The sequence below is a fragment of the Capsicum annuum genome, chromosome 3, assembly GCF_002878395.1.
Source record: "Capsicum annuum cultivar UCD-10X-F1 chromosome 3, UCD10Xv1.1, whole genome shotgun sequence".
Classification (NCBI taxonomy): Eukaryota; Viridiplantae; Streptophyta; class Magnoliopsida; order Solanales; family Solanaceae; genus Capsicum; species Capsicum annuum.
In genome coordinates this window covers 243544523-243564458 of record NC_061113.1, presented here as the reverse complement: position 1 = coordinate 243564458, position 19936 = coordinate 243544523, and the positions used below count along the sequence as shown (strand labels likewise).

The following is a 19936-nucleotide window of genomic DNA, read 5'->3' as shown; positions in this document are numbered from 1 at the left end:
CTTGCAAGTCCTAGAGCAGCAAAAATCGGGGAAGATGTTGTTACTTTCGTGCCAAATGCTGAAAAGGTCATTTATTTTATACGAGCACTTTCCTATCGTGATTAATATGAATACTTTTTTATGATTAAATAGAAAATCAATCATTAAGGATTAAAAATTAATTGATTGAAATCGATAGTATATATTTTATTAATTTGGTTATTTATTTAGCGTATTTAGAAATTGATAAATCAAATTGTTAATACATAACATCGAATCGGATGCCTACCTGAAAATCCTTCCTTCAATGTTATATTTAAAGAACAAACTTTTGTAGTATTTGAATCTTGTGATAGCAAAGAGTTTATTTCTTTTTTTTTTTGAAACAGATTAAAAAGAAAATATTGTTTATTCTTTTTGAAAAGGATGGAGTATTTGAATATTGTGTTCTGAAAATGACTATTGTTTATTTATAATATATAGTTACGGTCAATTTTTTCCTAAAAAATAAACATAAAAATAAAAGGAGATTATAAAATTGTGCTCATACTCCATATATATTTTCAAGAAAAAGAACCATAAAAGAATAAAAATGACGTATACTTCATAAAATATACTTATATTATTTTCAAGAGAAAGAACCAGAAAAGAATAAAAATGAAGTATATATAAATGGAGTCAGTGTCGTCTCGTCTCAGCAAAATTTAGAACGAGTGGAAGAAGAACCTACATAGATAATAATAAGCTTCGGGACTTCGGATAAAGAGAGAAAGGGAAATGAAGATTCTGCGCCAAATCCCAGCAAAGAATTATTCATATATTCTTCTTCCTTCCTTTGTATTGATCATTGTGTTCTCTTCTTCCTCCATATCCGCAACTCCATCTCTTTCTCCCTCAGATCAGGTTCTTTTTCACTTATTCAGCTTTGTGTTCAAACAACAATTTGTCTCTATATCATTACTCTTCCTTAGATCCAACGGGATATCGGAATTTCGGTTTATGTGTGCATCTCTTACCGGTTTTCGTCTAATTCTTTCATCTAATTTTCCAATTACTGAACTAAATTAACCTTGTATAGGGTGAAGAACACATCTAGCATATCTTTTTTTTTTTAATTTTCATATCTGAACTATCATGTGTGCGAGTTTCAACTATTGTTATCAGCTATTTATCAAAACACATTTCAACTGTCAATTGTTTATTTTTCGTACCTACATGGATGATGGTGATATTTAGGCAAGAGAAGCGAACGATTGATGTCGAATGTGTTTTGATGAATAGTTGGTGATAATTCAGGTGGGAAACTCAACTCGCACACCTGATAGTTCTGGTGTGAAGCGAAAAAAACCGAGATTCTTTAGGTGTGTTTTTGACCATGAACTGTATAAGTTATGCTTGATTTGAATTGCTTGCAATCATCAGTTATGACCCATTTGATTTGTTTTGTTTTGAATCTGTTTGCGTTTCTGTTGATATTGGAAATTGTGGGAAGAAACTACTACTTGGAGCTGGTGTTTATCCTGGCTGACCAAATTCAATTTTTTGTTTATAGGGTACGGAGAAGCATGCAACAAGGTAATGTCTTGTTTCGGTTTGTAGTTGTAGCTCTTATTGATTTCTATTTCCGAAATTCTACCTTGAAAATAAAAGAAAGAAGCCTCTTAACAATTGCACTTAAAAGATATTTTTCTGAGTCAATAAGTTGTATCATAGAGATCCCAGCAGAGACGAAAAAAAACACTAGGTGATTCTTCCCCTGTTCCAGCCTAGGTGATTCTCCCCTCCTGTTGCTGGTGGGAGGTGGCTAGTGTCTCGTGGATTTAGTCGAGGTGCACAAAAGCTGGCCCGGACACTACGGTCATCAAAAAAAAAAAAAAGTTCTGTCATAGAGAACTATCAGAAAATAAATAAGAAAAGTTGTATCATGGTTAAACATTCTTGTTTTTCGTCCCCTTTTTCAGGCCCAATATTCCTTTCAGCAAGATACTGTATGAGATAAATTCTAGATTTCAATTGTATTGCTAAAATATGTTTGAAAGAAATCCATTTTTGATGTGCATTCCCTTGAAGTTATCATTTATCTGAATTATTTCTGTTGGTGCTCTGAAGTCCTGAACAAGACAAATCACATGTTCACGAAGTTCATTGCTCCAGAGAGAGAAGCCGAGCTGCCTGGAAAGTGATTGAGGAGGTATCTGCAAAAGTACTTTGTTTGGACTCAACTTAAGCTCTGCTGCAAATACGGGACTGAAAATTGCTCTTTTACTCTTTCTGTGTTGTGCAGTACTTAATGCCCTTTGTAGAAAGAGAAAAGTATGAACTTCCTAGGCAGTGTAGACTTCATCCAAGTAATGATATTTTCAGAGATCAGGAGGAACATAAAATTCATTTTGATTTGAATGAATGGCGCTGTGGATATTGCAAAAAAAGCTTTCGGGCTGAAAAATTTCTTGATCAGCATTTTGACAACAGGCATTCCAATCTTTTAGACACTGTAAGCATCATCTACTGTTCATGTTTGTGTTTTGATTTTCTGCAAATTTCATTTTTTATTGACATTGGAGTGAGAAAACCAGCCTTGATGCACTCTTCTTTATTTTAGCTATTCGTATAGAATATTTCATGTACGTGTTAGTATTGTCTATATTCATCTTCTTCCACTTTGTTTTCTATTTATTTCGCAAGATTTTTTTTCTTAATTCAATAAGCATAGATCTTCAGTAATAATATACTATAATTTCTGTTAAGAATCCTTTGTCATCTGAAATGGCCACTTATTTTATGTATTCATTCAGTAATTGAGAGTGCTTACTTTGGAAATTGGAGAACAATAGCATAGTAAGTTTCTAGGTATCTAAGTTGACCAGTGATATTTCTAATGAGAAATGCACTTACATCTGTTTTGATTAATATATATTACAGTTTGATCGTAAGTTAAAAGTAGTTTCTCACTCTGAATTCTAGAATATTTTTTTTTCTTCTTGTTCATGAATATGAGCTCCTACTTTGTAGTTATCCTTGTTTTACCAGAGGCATTCAACTATCGATGCTACATTAATAGCAGCTAAATATGTAGATTGTAGATTATCGTATTAACTGATAGAGCTCACACTATTTTGCACGGTATAAGGTAGGGGTGACAGCTAAATTTTTTGGTTCATTCTAATTGAGTTATATAAGAAAATTATCAACTTATCAGGGATAAGAGATCTCTGGCTTACTGCTCTTTATATTGCATGCGATGTTGGGAGTCTCCGAGCTGCCGGTTGGTTGCCTCATCTTGGCTCTATTATATATAGGTGCAGGGATAGGGGGGGTGTCTGTGTGTGTGGAGACGAATTCTCAAGATTAAGGTGACAAATTACAGTCCACAGACGATTGTTTATATTAATTAAGAGCTATTTGGGGTTTTAGGGAATCCATTTTGCGATCTCTCAGAAAAGTACTGACAAAACGAACCTGGTTTTCCTAAGAAACTTGTCCAAACAAGTAGAAATAGAACCTGAGTTGTACTAACCTTATTTCCCCATTTTTTTTTAAATTTCTCTTCACGTTCAATCTGTGGGTCAATTCTAGTTTCAGAGAGAATCCAGAGTTGTATCCTTCTCTTCTTTCACCACCCTTTCTCATACCTGTTCTGTACCCTGTTCCGGCTGGACTCAGTGGCTTATCATAATTTACAACCATCTAAGTCTTGTTCCATTGAAGTGATTTGAAAGTGTAAATTAATGAGGTTTATAAGCTGTGTTGCTCGAACTCTTCAAAAATGTCAACGGGTGCGTGTCAGATTCGCCAAAGCTAGTGTATTTTTGGAAAATCCGACATGGGTGTGGCATCGAAAGTGAAGAGTCTGCACAACTTAGTTTATAAGTACCTCGAAAAATGAAGGGGAAAAAAGTAAAGCACCATATGACGTCACATATGTTTGGGTAGTGTGTGAAGGGGAAAAAAGTAAAGCACCATATGACGTCACATATGTTTGGGTAGTGTGTGATCCTTTGTAGAAACTGAAGGAAAAAGTTTACGCTGAATGGTGCATTTTATGTTCCGATATTAGCAAAATTATTTATTGTTCCTGAATGGTCAAGTGGACTATTCCAATATGTTTTGTTGGATGAGATATTTTTGGAGTTTGAGATTCCACCTTGCTTTCATTTCAAGTGCCTTATCTGTTATTTGAAATCTAGAGCTTGTATACCACCCTCTGGTGAGAAGATGTGTTTGTCGATGGTTACTATCAATCTAAGTAGTTAGTTTAGTAAGTTTCCTGGTGGCATGGTAACTCTTCTAGATGATTCCAGCACATTCATCAACTACGTTTGCAGCTCTTGTTCACAGAAAACAAGTTTGACTTCAGTTTATAGCCAGAATCTCCACTGGCATGCTATCAGAGAAAACTTTGAACTTACCTATTACGGAAATTGGTTTTATCATAGCATTCAAAAACCAAGTGAAAGGAGGCTGATCGCACTATTCTTTCTGGTAATTTAATTTCACAAGATTCAGAATTTGGTCCAGATCGGCCCACTGACAAGTGTGTCAAGTAGTTAGAGTATTCTATTACTTACCATGCTTTGATTTTGAATTAGAATGATCTTTTATAAGGTTTGAAGTAATCTTAGCATAGGAGCTCAATGTCTCAGGTTCACAGCAAATGCCTGGCAGATGTATGTGGAGCTTTGCATTGTGACCTTGTGATGGAATTCAAATCCAAGAAGACCAAGTGTAATCCTGCGGCAGCAGCACGAAATCGTCATTTATGTGAGGTTACCTTCTAAACTTTAAGCCTATATTTCAGTCGGTTTAACTTGTCAGTTCTACTGATTTCTCTTTGATTGTGTCCACTGTTTCCCCTTTCCTTGCAGGGTCTTGCAGACAAATGTTTTCCTGCTAATGAGAGTCCTTCAGCAACTCGTCTTCATGGTGAGATTTCTCCTTAGTGTTAGGATTTGAAGTAATTAATAGTTGCTTCCACTTGTGCTGATCTTTGGTTGGTTTGATGGCAGAACTATTCTTGCGCCAATTCTGTGATGCTCACACTTGCTCGGGGGGCAGAAAACCATTTTCTAAAGGAGGAAAGGTATGGTTTGAATTAACTTCATACATGTGCCTTCTGTTAAATCAAAATAAAAGTTGTACAGGGATCAGAGACTTTTGACCTATCTTGGATATAACTTCATACAATAATCTACTTTTGGCAATTTTGCAACTGCTTTACTTGTTCAATTGGAGCTTTTCTCTACATTTTGTAATCTTTTCAACTTTTACATGTTATATTTGCAGAAGCATACGAATCGGTTCTACTTTGCAGCTTCAGTATTGACGTTGATGCTGCTCCCTCTGTTTTACCTTATTGTCTATTTGTACCAAAAGTACGTCCTCTAAACTATGCATCAGCTAGTCTCCCTCAAAATTTGCACTAGAATAATTACTTCTTCATCTGCAGAGAAATGAAAAGGGGAACTCAAGAACTCAAGCGCATAGCAAAAGTTGGAAGAAAAGCAAAACCTTCTTAGCTGTGTACAGTTATGATACTCTTTTTGGGTGAGGATATTTATCTGTCTTGTTTGCCTCAAAGAAATGGTTCCTTTGTCGTAATGCATTCTTATCAGTTTATGAAATGTATTTCATAGTGACCTGAAACATTTGTATCATTTGTTTGCTGAAGGCATCTCGTGGTAATGAATCATTACCGTTGCTGGATGATCAGAGTTGTTTATGCAGAAGACGGTACATTTCCTCCGTCAGCATGGTGCAATGCATCTGAGCATTTAGATCTTGTCAGCCTGGATCAACTTATATCACTAAAGCAGCAGCTAAATTCTTCCTCTGTTGTATCAATTCTCACAGATACAGAGACCGGTTTTTTGAGAAGACAATCACAATCTCCTCTTTATGAATTGTACATTGCTTGGAGATGACATCTTCGTGTTGTATGTTTCTTTGGGTAATCTAAAGTTCAGTTTTTGGGGTGTTTGACCTTGCATTGTTATGACTTATGACTGGTAAATGGTCAGCTCGTGAAATTATTAGCAAATGGAAAGACGAGGTGGTCACTGGCGGTATTCCTTTTTAACATTTTTCTTGTATTCTCGTTATCCAACCTACAATTGTTGTTACAGAGGGGTGACAAGAACAGCCCAAGGTAGACGTTATATTAGGATTGGTAGTAAAAGAAAGATACCTGGAAAATGTCACCTCTACGCTTCATTTGGCGCACATGGAATGAAGAAATAGGAGATTAATTCAAAGTAATGTTAACGATATAGATAGCAAACATTAAAATCATTTGTTTTTGGTGCAAGTAGAGTAACATGTGTGTTAATGAGCAGGACAAGCTTAACGGATGACTGCGGACGACTTTAATTGAGTCATACACAAACTTTTTACATATTCAGCAGTAAATCTCACACACCAGCCTTTGCTCTATTGAAGGTTCCACCCGTCCCCTATCTTGATAGATCTTAGAGACACCAATCAACTGATGGCATCCAAGTATTGGCAGTCTCCTGTCTTTAACTGGCGTTGCTAACTTCTGAACCATCCAGGCTGAAACATATGGAGCTAACACATTGAACGCGAGGGATAATAACTCATTAGATAATAAGAAACCGTCAGGGTCACTAAGCCTGATATATGCCAACACCTCATTGATCTTGTTTCCTTCCGATAACGAAGAGCTAAATTCTTCTGCCGCAATTTCCCTCTGCTCATCCAAGCAGACAACATGTCCACTCTCAATATGAGGCTTATAGACCTCACAAACGGAAAGAATAGTCGAGCTGCCAAAAGCTTTGCCTAATGACTTCAAATCCAACCCTCTGGCAGTTCTCAAAGACAGCATAACCACATCCATTGCTACGTCTTGGATATAAGATCCACACTTCAATTCTCAACACCACATGATCCAACAATATCAATAGCCTCATGAATTTCCCGTACACCGTGCGCTCTCCCACAACTCTTTAGCAACTCCTCCTGAAACGCCTGAACTCCTAAAGACACCCTATTGACACCCAAATTCATCAAATCTTTCAATTTTTCAACATCAAATGTACCAGGATCCATTTCTATTGAAATTTCAGCATCCGAACACACCCCAAATTCAGCGTCCAACGTCTCCAGGACTAGAGATACTAATCTTGGTGGCACGAGTGAAGGTGTACCTCCGCCAAAAAAGACGGTTTCCATAGGTGACTTGTTGTAGTTTGAAGGTACTGAAGTGGCTTTAATTTCTCTGCATAGGTAGTCAATGTAGTTAGTAATTCAGGGGTCCCAGAGCGACGATTGGGAAGTCACAATAGTGACCGCATTTTCAGCAGAACGGGAGGTGAACGTAAGATGAAGTTGAGTTATGTTGTTGTAGGCTGTAGCAACATATTTTCCATTGAGGCATTGTGTCGAACAGGTTGTCCGGGTGATATTGCAGTGATCATTGTTTAGCTTCCTTTTTTTATATGCTCAGCTGTTCATATAAGCAGTGTTCAGGAAGCGTGATGCGGAAAAAAACGATAAGATTCCGCATCCTTTTTTTATATGCTCAGCTGTTCATATAAGCAGTGTTCAGGGAAGCGTGATGCGGAAAAAAACGATAAGATTCCGCATCACGCATTACACGATGCGTGAAGTGATGCGACCACATCATTGAAGTGAATCACAAATTTTAAAAAACAAAGACCAAATAACATCCAAACAGTAATTCATAACTAAAAAAACCACAACTATATAAACAACAATAAAGACTATATATAAGCAAAAGTTTAAACGAAACACCAAAATCACAGGTTTGATCACCAAAATCAGAGGAAAAAAAAGAAGCAAGGAGCAAAAGTGAAAAAAAAAAACAGAGAAAGAAAATAGATCAAAGAAGAAACTGATTGCAGCAGTGAACAACAGAAGTGAAAAAAGAAGAAGAAACCAGTGAAATCGCAGCAGTGAAAAACATCAAAACAGAGAACAAAGAAGGAAGAGAAATTACCATAAAATCTCAGTGAAGAAGAAAAGAGGTAGCGACTCTCTTTAGAGCTAAATCCTAAAAATTCACAAAAGTGAAGGCAGTGATCCGACTCTTCTTTAAATTTAAAATTGATCCGACTCTTTTATTTTTAATTTAACAATGGCCCTACAAATAAAATCAACATGATGCAAGCGCATCTACTCGCATCACAACGCATCTCGCATCACAGGATTATGTGCCTGCATTTGTTAAATAGCCTCGCATCGCATCACCGCTGATGCGCTCGCATTTCAGAACACTGCATATAATACAATTGACAGATACACAGCACAAGTTACGCCCATTTAACTTTAGCCAAAGCTCCGTATTTGGCTTAAAAGTTTCATCGAATATGTAATTAAGCAAAATGAACCACGAACTAGAACTCGTAAATGAATGAAAAGCACAGACAAACATAACCAAACTAGGCAAGTATAAATGATGGGAGATGGGAGAAAGTTTATATTTGAGTCTCATAAATGAAAATCACAATTCGTACAGAAGTTTCTCTTCAATTTCAACATTGGGCTGAACTTTGAGGATAAAACAACACTACAACAAGCAGGCGTAGCCTATCACCACCGCTATTTGTATCACTTTGCACGCTTAAGCCATACCCCCGCTGGTTGCTGTCCTTATTATCTGGAACAAAGCTGGAATCGGAGAGAAAGAAGGATTAATTCAACCAAAAAGAGCACAACAGAAAAACAAAGAAATATGCATGTGGGAAACTAGGTGACATGAATACAATCTTTTTAAAGGATAGAAGGCCCCAACTTAATCCCCCAGGGGATGTCAGGTGACATGAAAGAACTGAAAGTGCAAAAAAGAACAATAGTATCTCAAAGATGAAGACAGTTTGACATACATTGTTCTATATTTATGGACATAGGCCTTTTTAATATTCTAGAATGGTGGGAATATAGCTATGGATGTTCTCTAAGATACTTATAGTTTCAGGAACAGCTCTAAAAATAGTAGAGAGAGGAAGTTAATGGAAGATCTTACATGAGCCAATGACAACAAAGACAAAGAAGCCAAGCAAGATAGGGCCAACAGGATACTGGTTTCCCTTCTTAGCGGTAGTTTCAGGAACAGCTCCTCGCTTGGTGATGTTTTTCTCAAACCTCTCCACCTTCCTATCAGCGAGGCGCCTTGATGTAGTCTGCTCAAATGAATGCAAAAAAACAAAGAAATGACTCACAACAAAGCAACCAACCAAGTCTATAACAGGACAGGACAAGCATCAAGGCACTGAAGCTTTAGTATTCAACATCCATCCGTGTTACAAATACGCAATAGCAGCGGAGGGAATCAGTTTCTCTTTGGTCGTAAAATATGTATGACCTCCCTTTCTAATCCTAAATCAAGGTTGTCCATTGCAACTGATTCAACAATTTAAACAACCTGGATGGCTAATAGCTTAAACCATTGTATTCTACACCTCTCTTTCTGATAAATTAAACAAATTCAGGGAATTTTTTATGTCCTGGAATTACAAAACCACCTCTGGCCCGACCCGTTTAGTCCCTAATTGTCCAATTACATAAGTTGAAAAGAAATAATAACTTTGATCATTGGATTTTGTCCAAAAAATCATTGATTTACTATGCAACAAAAATTTAATCGTCAGATCTAAGGATCTTTTGGGAGACACAGTTTTGACCTAATAGACACAATTGAATCATGAAATCGCCCTTACACAATGCATCACAGCAATTAATTAAACAAAACAATGAGCCAGAAACAAAGAAGAGACATTGCAACACCAAATAGAAAAAGCAAACAACAGATTCAAATTTGATATTTTACCATGCTTGAAGGAAAATCCCCAATATATGAAAATTGGCAGAGAGAGAGAGAGAATTGTTGTTGTGCCCCAATTTATTTCAGAGCCTTATTAATTGAATTTCAACTGTTTTTGGAACTATTTATAGGTGGGGCGAACAAGTAGAGGACGGGAGGCACATGAAAAACGCGTCACGCTTCTGCCATTAATGGGACAAGGAGGTGAATAACCACGTAGATCTGCTTTGCTGTCCCAAAAGGATTGGCTACCTTCAACATGTCATTATAAAATTGGGCATCGCATTATCCTTCCTATTAAGGCACTCAAATATAAAAAAAAAAAAAAAATCGAAATAAAGTGTTTTTAACTTAACTTTTAAAATTTTAATTCGTAATTTTATTTAATATGCATTGTGGTACATGTTGCCATCTTAATAGGCCTCGCAACGTACGGTCCAAATTAGTCGGGACTTTAATACAGACATCAAATATCGGATGGAAAACAAAAATAAAATGTTCACAATTTTATTTTTCTTTTAAATAAAATTTAATTCCTTTTTTCTTTCTTTCTTCTATTTCTAGTGTAATCCTTCAATGCGGGCACCGAATACCGAATGAAAAACAATTAAAAAAATCACAATTTTATTTTTCTTTTACATAAAATTTAATTTCTTTTTATTTCTTTCTTCTATTTCTAGCGCGATCCAAATTAGTCGGGGCTCCAATGCGGGCACCGAATACCGAATAAAAAATCAAAAAAAAAAAATACAATTTTATTTTTCTTTTAAATAAAATTTAATTTCTTTTCATCTCTTTCTTCTATTTCTAGCGCGAACCTCCAATGCGGGGCACCGGATACCGAATGGAAAACAAAAAAAAAATCACAAATTTATTTTTCTTTTAAATGAAATTTAATTTCTTTTTATTTCTTTCTTCTATTTCTAACGCGATCCAGATTAGTCTGAGCTCCAATGCGGGCACCGAATACCAGATAAAAAACCAAAAAAAAATTCACAATTTTATTTTTCTGTTAAATAAAATTTAATTTCTTTTTATTTCTTTCTTCTATTTCTAGCGCATTCCTCCAATTTGGGCACCGGATACCAAATGGAAACCAAAAAAAATCATAATTTTATTTTTCTTTTAAATAAAATTTAATTTCTTTTTATTTCTTTCTTCTATTTCTAGCGCGATCCAGATTAGTCGGGGCTTCAATGTGGGCACCGAATACCGGATGAAAAATCAAAAAAAAAATCACAATTTTATTTATTTTTTAAATAAAATTTAATTTCTTTGTATTTCTTTCTTCTATTTCTACCCTCTATTTTTTAAAAAAAAAAATTTTTGGACTTATGATTCAGGAGAATGGTAAGATTAACGAGGATGTCACGCACCACACTGATTGTAGAATGGTTAAAATCAAGACTCGTTTCGAAAGTCTTCTATGATAAGAAGGTGTCTTCTAAGCTTAAATGTAAGTTCGTATAAAGTGGCAATTCAATAAACTATGTTGTATGAAGCGGAGTGTAGGTTAGTTAATAACTCTAACATTCAATAATTGAAGGTGTAGAAAATGAGAATGTTGTGATGAATGTGTGCAATTATTGGATAAGGTCAGAAATCTCATGGGAGTGACTTCGATGAAAGACAAGATGCGTTAAGTAAGATTGTGATGTTTTGGGCATGTAATGAGGAGGGACATGAATGCTCCAGTACGGATATGTGATTGGTTGTTATGGATGATTTTAAACAGGGTAGAGGTAGACCACAAAAATATTGAAGAAAGTTGATTAGGCATAGCATGTAGCAGTTACAGCTTACAGAGGACATGACCCTTGATAGGAAGGTGTGGAGGATACAGATTAAGGTGGAGGGTAAATAGGTAGGAGTACGTCCGTTAGGAAATAGTGTTTTGTTGTATCTGTGCCTGTAGTATCTTATTCGTGGTGTTTTGGTGCTGTCTATATTATCGCATAGCTAGTTTATGGTATTATCTTGTAGGTTTCTTGTTTCCTTTATTATCTAGCGATGTGATATTTCTTTTTTTTGTTGTTTGCTTTAATGTTTTTTGTTTGTTACACTGTTATCTGTCCTGAGTCAGGAGTCTATCGAAAACTCGATTGCTAATCAGTTGTAAGCTCAGACTTATGACAAAAATAAATAAATATGTTTGTTCATTGGTCTATGATCTGCTGCAACTTGTTTTTCTTCTGTGGTAGCATACCTCATTGAGTGATTGTTTTCCCTTTGTCTATGCGTCAACAACCAGCCAAAATACTTTATACTTCTTCACTACTCGTACAGAAAAGGTGAAAGAAATTCAGTCTTTCTTCTTCAGAGCAAAGCATTCACCTCATTTGCACAAACAAACAGATTAGCCCCCTTATTCTCTTATTGTACTAGAGGCCTAGACAAACAATGTAGGGTTAGATTAGATAGAGGAGGACTGCTAATGTTCATGAATTATTCTCTAGTTCGTTCTGCTATTCCGATGAATCATTAAGATTTCTTGTTCAATAAATGAAATCATTATAACCACTCTTGTATTTGTATTCATCATCATTTTGTTTTCTATTTCCTTTTTGTTATAAAACAAGAAAGAATAGAGAAGAAGAAGAATAGAGAATAGAGAGTATTTGTTATTTCTCTTGAGGAATAAATTACAATGAAGCAAAACCCCTTTATTTATAGGGGAAAACTAACCTTGGACTTTGTAACTTTTTCATAAATAGATATACACAATATATGGTAAAGTAGGTATTCACTGTATATGGTAAAGTAGACATTAACTATATATGGTATATTTATAACACTCCCCCTTGAATGTCTAATTGATAGATAATGTGCCTCGTTAAAACCTTACTAGAAAAAACTTAGTGAAAAAAAATCTAGTGAAGGAAAAAGAGTATACATCTCTAAAAATATGCATATAGGCTGCCTCATTAAAAACCTTATAAGAAAAACCTAGTGGGATAAAACCTCGTAAGGGAAAAAGAGTACAACGCGTATAACTCCCCCTAATGAGATCATCCTTGAACCTTTGCATCCCGATCTTGTACACCATCTTCTTGAAAGTTGTAGTTGGAAGAAACTTGGTGAATAAATCAGTCATATTATCACTTGAATGAATCTGTTGCACGTTAATATCACTATTTCTTTTGTAGCTCATGTGTATAGAAAAACTTTGATGGAGTGTGCTTCGCTCTATCTCCTTTTATGAATCCTCCATTAAGATGTGCTATGCATGCTGCATTATCTCTATATAAAACTGTGGGTACATTGTCACATTTTAAATCATATTTTTCTCGAATGAGACGTATCATGGACCTCAACAATACACATTCTCGATTTGTTTCATGAATAGCTATTATCTCAGCATGATTCGATGAAGTGGCTACGATAGACTGCTTTGTATATCTCCAAGATATGGCACTACCACAACATATGAACACATAGCCTATTTGAGATCGAGCTTTATGTGGGTCAGATAAGTACCCAACATCAGCATGAACAATAAGATCGGGACTGCAATCTTTAGAATAAAATAAGCTCATGTGTTTTATCCCATTTTGATGTCTCATAGTAGGAGCAAAAATGTATCTTGCTAACAAATTGACTGAAAATGCTATATCAGGCCTTGTAGTATTTGCAAGATACATGAGTGCACCACTTACACTAAGATATGGTACTTCATAACCAATCTAATTCAGTATATTTCTCATTTCAGCAAATAATCTATTGCTTTGAAAACTCTCCAAGAGTTTCAATAATTTTCAAGCTTAGCTGATACAATATAAGGATTGTCAATAAGTTTCCCAGAAACTTTTATATTTTAAATCCTTAAAGAAGTTTTCATACAAATTTTGTCAAGTGATAGTATTTAACATTTTATGTGTGACATCTTCAAGTGTCTGGACTGCAAATAAAATAAGTGTTATGCTTACCAAGATGCACCCTTTCATATCATTTGATAAATGTTTCTACGTCAACATACTTAAATAAACGTAGAATTCAGATCCTCGTAATCTTTCACAATATTACGTCAATATTGTGTCAAAGATATTGATGATATATCATTTCGTATCGGTTCACAATGCGACATAACATTTTGAGATCTCATTACTTTATTATTTTCAGGTACATGAACCTCTCATAGGTTTCATGAAGTGTTATGTCGTATGTTCTTCAAGAGCACATTGTCTTCTTATTATGATTATTTGCTCCTTATTTTTCAAGGATTATTTCATTTGAAACCGATTAGTCTACCACGCTTCACACATGCATAGACTTTGTCCTTTAGGAACACAAAATAAGAGCACTTGCGCTTAATATGAGATGCTTTCGGCATTTGACTTGAATTATCTTTTGGATGAGGATCTGGTGATAATTTCTAACATATTTCATAACGCTTATAATCTCCCCCTTATGTTAGGAAAACTAACATGCATCCTCTGCTTCTTTGAGGAATCTATCTTTGTGCATTATGTTATATTCATTAATCGTATACCATACATCAAAATTATTAGATGGAATAATTGGTTCCAGACCTTGAACCAACTGAGAGGGAAGAAATAATCATAATTTATTGGTCCACTACATACAAGTGCTATTCCAATATATCATATTTTAGATCAATATATGAAGTTTTGTTCTCATTAACAATGGTTTAGATATTTATCGAAGGCATTCAATGCTAAATCATCATCATCAGGATGAATTATCTTAATTACACAATCTGAAAGTCATGCTTAACTCAATTTTATTGAGCAAGCAACTTTATGAATGTCAAACTACAGGTTGACAATAAATGTACATGTGATCATCTTATTGATGCATCATTTTATCATATCACATGATAGATAAACGAGCCCTTATTCTCTTTTATAATTTTTCAGATTTAAGGAATTCAATCCCAGCATTAGTTGGTCCATCCAACTTATCACGAGAACAAGCGACATAAACAATTCTCGAAGAATCTTCTAATTCTTCAATACATGTCTAGTATTTAATATGCACATCTTTGAGATGTCACAATCGTTCATATCAATTTATGAACTTTTATTCTAGTAAACTCCAAGTTTACTATGAAATGTACTTTTTTCTTTAGTAAATTTCATATTTACTATTACATGAATAAATTTCAGATTTACTACTTTAGAAGTAGATTTTGAAATAACTCTTCTCAGTTATTCTGCCTCATTCGGAGGTGAGTTGTGATACCATCACAATCAATTCTCAATTATTCTTCCTCATTCGGAGGTGAGTTGTGATACTATCACAATCAAGTGCACGTTTATTAGTCTTTTTCTCACTGGATATTTTTGGTGATACAAGTTTGACTAACGTAGCAACCCCGTGTTTGTAGTACATACAAAACATCGTCACTTTAAATATACACAACATATACGTTTAGATTAACACCTGCACAAAATAATTACATAAAAGGTATTTCATAGTAAATTTCACATTACACTACAAAACATAACACGATGAGAGATAAACAATTTCAATTTTAATCTTTTTATGATTTACACAGTTAAAAGGCTTCACAAAAACACCACATGCACTATATGTTTCCACACACGACAACAATATAGTGCAGATAACTGTAATTAAATAAATTTAGAGACTCCTATGTGATTTAGAATATACAATATACTGTATATTGTAATTGTAATTAAGGATCCACACACTATATATTTTGGGATGGACATATTGTATATTTAAAGAATGCTCATACGATAACAATATACTGTATTTTAAAATATAATATTAAAGTAAAAATAAATGACACCTTGAATACTGAAAAATAAAAATATGAACAGTACTACACAATTATATATTTGTTTTAGTTCACGTGAACAAGTACTAAAAAATACATATGATATATGAAATCTATAACTATCTAAATTATAGAGATAAAAATATGACATTTGTCGGCCAAAAACATATGCATAATATATTATTAAAACATGGCCAGAGAATATCATATCAAGTTTACTGTCGATGAACCTGCCATTAATTTAATGGTTGTGTAATACAACACTAACTTGTACGTTAATGATCAAATCGATGTCAACATAAATCAAACAGTATTATATTGAGCAACGCTATCTCCATCAATCTCACAAGATGTATTTACTGTTGTAGTAGTATAAACTTAACTAAAAAATTAGAGACTCGTGCTGATAACGTGTTATGAAAGAAAGAATAAAGAAGAAGAGTACAGACATAGAGAGATATTCTTATTTCTTCTCTTGATGAGGTGAATTACAATGAAGCAAAACCTTTTATTTATAGGGAAAACTAACTTTGGGTTTATAACCTTTTCATAAATAGACATACACAATATATGGTAAAGTAGGTATTCACTATATATGGTAAAGTAGACATTTACTATATATGATATATGGTATATTTATAACACTTTTTTCCTTTTTCCTTTTTTTATATTTTCATTTTTTTCTATTTTCGTTTTCTTTTACTTTTTTGAATCTTTCTTTTCTCCAACTTTTATTTCTCTTTTTTTTTCCTTTAATGTTTTCCCATTTTATTTTTTCCCTTTTTCCTTTTATTTTTTTCTATTTTTTTCTTTTTGATTTTTTCTCTATTTTTCTTTTTGATATTTTTTCTATTTTTTTATTATTTTCTTTGTTTCTTTTTTTCCTCTCTTCTATCGCTAGCTTTTATTTCTCTCTCCTTGTTCTTTTTTTTAGTGTGTTTTCATTTTTTGCTTTTTGATATTTCTTTCTTTCTCATTTTTTTTGTTCTATTTTATATTTCTTATATTTTAGAAAAAAATTGTCTATATCGAGCACAAGTCATGGATAATAATGAAAATATCACAATTACTTATTGTATTTGTATTTGTACCATTATTTATATTTTTATATTCATTAATATAATTATATTTGTACTTTATTGTTCGCGCTTCTACTTGTATTTTTGTATTTTACAATTGACATTTGTATTTGTATTTTATAGTTCGTGCCATCATTTATATTTTATACAATTCGCACTTGTAACCTGTTTTATATTTGTATTTTATAGTTAACTGCATATTATATTTGTATTTTTTGGTGTCATATTATTTGTACATGTATTATATTTTCGTTGATGCACTTATATTTTATAGAACTTTTTTGTATTTGTAAGCTAATCACATGTTGTATTTGTATTCGTAATTTCATTTGTTTGTATTTATATTTGAAATTGACAACATCATTTGTATTTTCAAGCAATTAATTTTTTTTTTATTATTTTTCTTTCTATGAATACTTATATTTATATTCATTGATACAAATTGTATTTTATTAATACACATCGAACAATACAAGTACAAATGCCATTTGTATTTGTGTTACTGAGAAGGGTGGCAAAAACAGCACAAGGTAGACGTTATATAGGATTGGTAGTAAAAGAAAGATACCTGGAAAATGTCACCTCTATGCCTCATTTGGCGCACATGGAATGAATAAATAGGAGATTAATTCAAAGTAATGTCAATGATATAGATAGAAAACCTTAAAATCATTTGTTTTTTATGTAAGGAGAGTATACGACTACCAACATACCCACTGAATTCCCACAAAGTGAGGTCTGAGGAGGGTAAAGTGTACGCAATCCATATCTCTACCTCAAATGATGTAGAGAAATTGTTTTCGATGGACCCCCGGCTTACAACAGATAGGTGTAAGGAGAGTATCATGTGTATTAATAGTAGGACAAGCTTAATGGACGACTTTAATTGAGTCATACACAATTTGTACATATTCAGCAGTAAATCCCATACACACCTGCCTTTGCTCTATTGAAGGTTCCACCCACCCCATATCTTGATAGATCTTAGAGACACCAATCAACTGATGGCATCCAAGTATTGGCAGTCTCCTGTCTCTAACCGGCGTTGCTAACTTCTGAACCATCCAGGCTGAAACTTATGGAGCTAACACATTGAACGCGAGGGATATTAACTCATTAGATAATAAGAAACCATCAGGGTCACTAAGCCTGATATATGCCAACACCTCATTGATCTTGTTTCCTTCCGATAACAAAGAGCTGAATTCTTCTGCCGCAATTTCCCTCCTCTGCTCATCCAAGCAGACAACATGTCCACTCTCAATATGAGGCTTATAGACCTCACAAACGGAAAGAATAGTCGAGCTGCCAAAAGCTTTGCCAAATGACTTCATATCCAACCCCCTAGCAGTTCTCAAAGACAGCATAACGACATCCATTGCTATGTCTTGGGCATCTACTTTACTGTCCTGGAAACAGTTTACTAGTCCATTCTCCAAATTTTGCACATAATCCTTGTAATCTTTCAGCTTCCTTGGCCTTGAAAACCTTAATCCATTAAGATAACTGGCTGATCCAAGTCCAAAAGCATAAAATGGTTTGTTTATCCAGTATGTGTAATTGTGCTTGCATTGATAACCACTTTTGCAGTAGCTACTTATCTCATAGTGCTCATAGCCAGCATCTCTTAGCATTTCAGAGGCCATTCTGTAAAAATCAGCAGATTGATTTTCACAAGGCAGAGGGAATTCCCCTGCTGTATACCTGTGGATCCAACAATTTCAGTTCAACAATTGAATACTTGAATGTGTAAGTGTACTCATTACGAATGTGCTCTTTTTAATGCTAATGGAAAATAAAATATATTGCAAAATATTGAAGTATCATCAATTGATAAAGAAATGGACCTTGGCCTAACTTAACCTCAAAAGCTAACTGATGAGGGGAGGATTGCTCAAGACGTCCACCGATGTGGGACTCCAACATCTACGGCTGAAGTACTTCTTGCAGTAGGAGTTATGGAGAAACTCTCAATGAAAAAGCATACAATATCGCGTCATAGCAAAATTAGCGGATAAAAGATGCCTCAATAACAACAACAACAACAACAACAAACCCATTGTAATCCCACAAGTGGGGTCTGAGGAGGGTAGAGCATAAGCGGAGAGACATTTCCGATAGACCCTCAGCTCAAAGAAAGATGTTAAAGAAAGCAGCAGCAACAAACAGAAACAACAAGAAGATAGTACAATAATCAAGGCTAAATAAAGTAACTGACTAAGAGAGACTCGAAAAAAAACAGTGACAAAGGAAAATTTCAATTTTGGCAAGTGAAAGTAGTATTACTTACAAAGATCCAAACTTTGTATCTTGCTCAACTTGCAAATCATAAACCGACACGTGCGTCGGTTTTGCTTGAATAGTGAGGCTCAAACTTTCTTCCCACATATGTGATTTCTGATGCGGAAGCGAAGATATAAGATCCACACTCCAATTCTCAACACCACATGATCCAACAATATCAATAGCCTCATGAATTTCCCGTACACCGTGCGCTCTCCCACAACTCTTTAGCAACTCCTCCTGAAACGCCTGAACTCCTAAAGACACCCTATTGACACCCAAATTCATCAAATCTTTCAATTTTTCAACATCAAATGTACCAGGATCCATTTCTATCGAAATTTCAGCATCCGTACACACCCCAAATTTAGCGTCCAACGTCTCCAGGACTAGAGATACTAATCTTGGTGGCACAAGTGAAGGTGTACCTCCGCCAAAAAAGACGGTTTCCATAGGTGACTTGTTGTAGTTTGAAGGTACTGAAGTGGCTTTAATTTCTCTACATAGGTAGTCAATGTAGTTAACAATTCGGGGGTCGTCTTCGTCTTCATCTCCGTGAGGTGAAGATAACCCGAGAGCGACGATTGGGAAGTCACAGTAGTGACAACGCTTTCGACAGAATGGGAGGTGAACGTAAGCTGAAGTTGGGTTATGCTGCTGCTGTAGTAACATGTATTCTGTTGAGGCATTACGTCGAACAGGTTGTGGGGAATTTGTTATTGCAATTATAATTGTATTCGAATAGTTGCGGGTTTTAATCTTAGAGGGAAAGACCGTTAACATTGATCGCAGCATTTTTTAGAAGGAACCAAACATATAAGATCAAGATTTAGTTCCAAGTATTTCAAAATAGCTTGTATAAGGTTGGTCATACGAGTAAAGCAGATGTCTCAGCCCCCGTTTTCTATGTGCCCCAATCAATATTCAGAATAGATTATGTGTTAATTTTTCAAAAAATTACATAAATATACAATTTATATTTTCAATATTATAAAAAATTTTAACTTCTTAAACATAATACAAAAATTT

The 19936-nt window shown here is 34.5% G+C and overlaps 4 protein-coding genes and 1 pseudogene across 4 annotated transcripts; 1 reads left to right on the top strand and 4 right to left on the bottom strand.

Moving 5' to 3' along the window:
• Positions 1 to 549: 549 nt before the first annotated feature.
• LOC107862660 lies at positions 550 to 5965 on the top strand. The gene is made up of 10 exons (XM_016708289.2): positions 550 to 882; positions 1532 to 1554; positions 2089 to 2170; positions 2264 to 2473; positions 4623 to 4745; positions 4845 to 4902; positions 4986 to 5059; positions 5263 to 5351; positions 5426 to 5523; positions 5648 to 5965. Exons 1-9 carry the CDS (start codon positions 757 to 759, stop codon positions 5493 to 5495), a joined length of 855 nt encoding a protein of 284 aa, XP_016563775.1. The 5' UTR covers positions 550 to 756; the 3' UTR covers positions 5496 to 5523; positions 5648 to 5965.
• LOC107862661 lies at positions 5647 to 6835 on the bottom strand. Its single transcript, XM_016708290.2, has one exon. The coding sequence runs from the start codon at positions 6833 to 6835 to the stop codon at positions 6374 to 6376; it is 462 nt and encodes a 153-aa protein (XP_016563776.1). The 3' UTR covers positions 5647 to 6373.
• LOC124897143 lies at positions 5647 to 7415 on the bottom strand (annotated as a pseudogene).
• A 1009-nt stretch (positions 7416 to 8424) lies between these two features.
• LOC107862662 (stress-associated endoplasmic reticulum protein 2) lies at positions 8425 to 10134 on the bottom strand. The gene is made up of 3 exons (XM_016708291.2): positions 9788 to 10134; positions 8984 to 9140; positions 8425 to 8628 (listed from the first exon to the last, which is right to left on the bottom strand). The coding sequence occupies exons 1-3, from the start codon at positions 9788 to 9790 to the stop codon at positions 8582 to 8584; spliced, it is 207 nt and encodes a 68-aa protein (XP_016563777.1). The 5' UTR covers positions 9791 to 10134; the 3' UTR covers positions 8425 to 8581.
• Positions 10135 to 17234: 7100 nt separating this feature from the next.
• On the bottom strand, positions 17235 to 19936 carry LOC107862659 (heme chaperone HemW). The gene is made up of 2 exons (XM_016708288.2): positions 18915 to 19936; positions 17235 to 18328 (listed from the first exon to the last, which is right to left on the bottom strand). The coding sequence occupies exons 1-2, from the start codon at positions 19700 to 19702 to the stop codon at positions 17701 to 17703; spliced, it is 1416 nt and encodes a 471-aa protein (XP_016563774.1). The 5' UTR covers positions 19703 to 19936; the 3' UTR covers positions 17235 to 17700.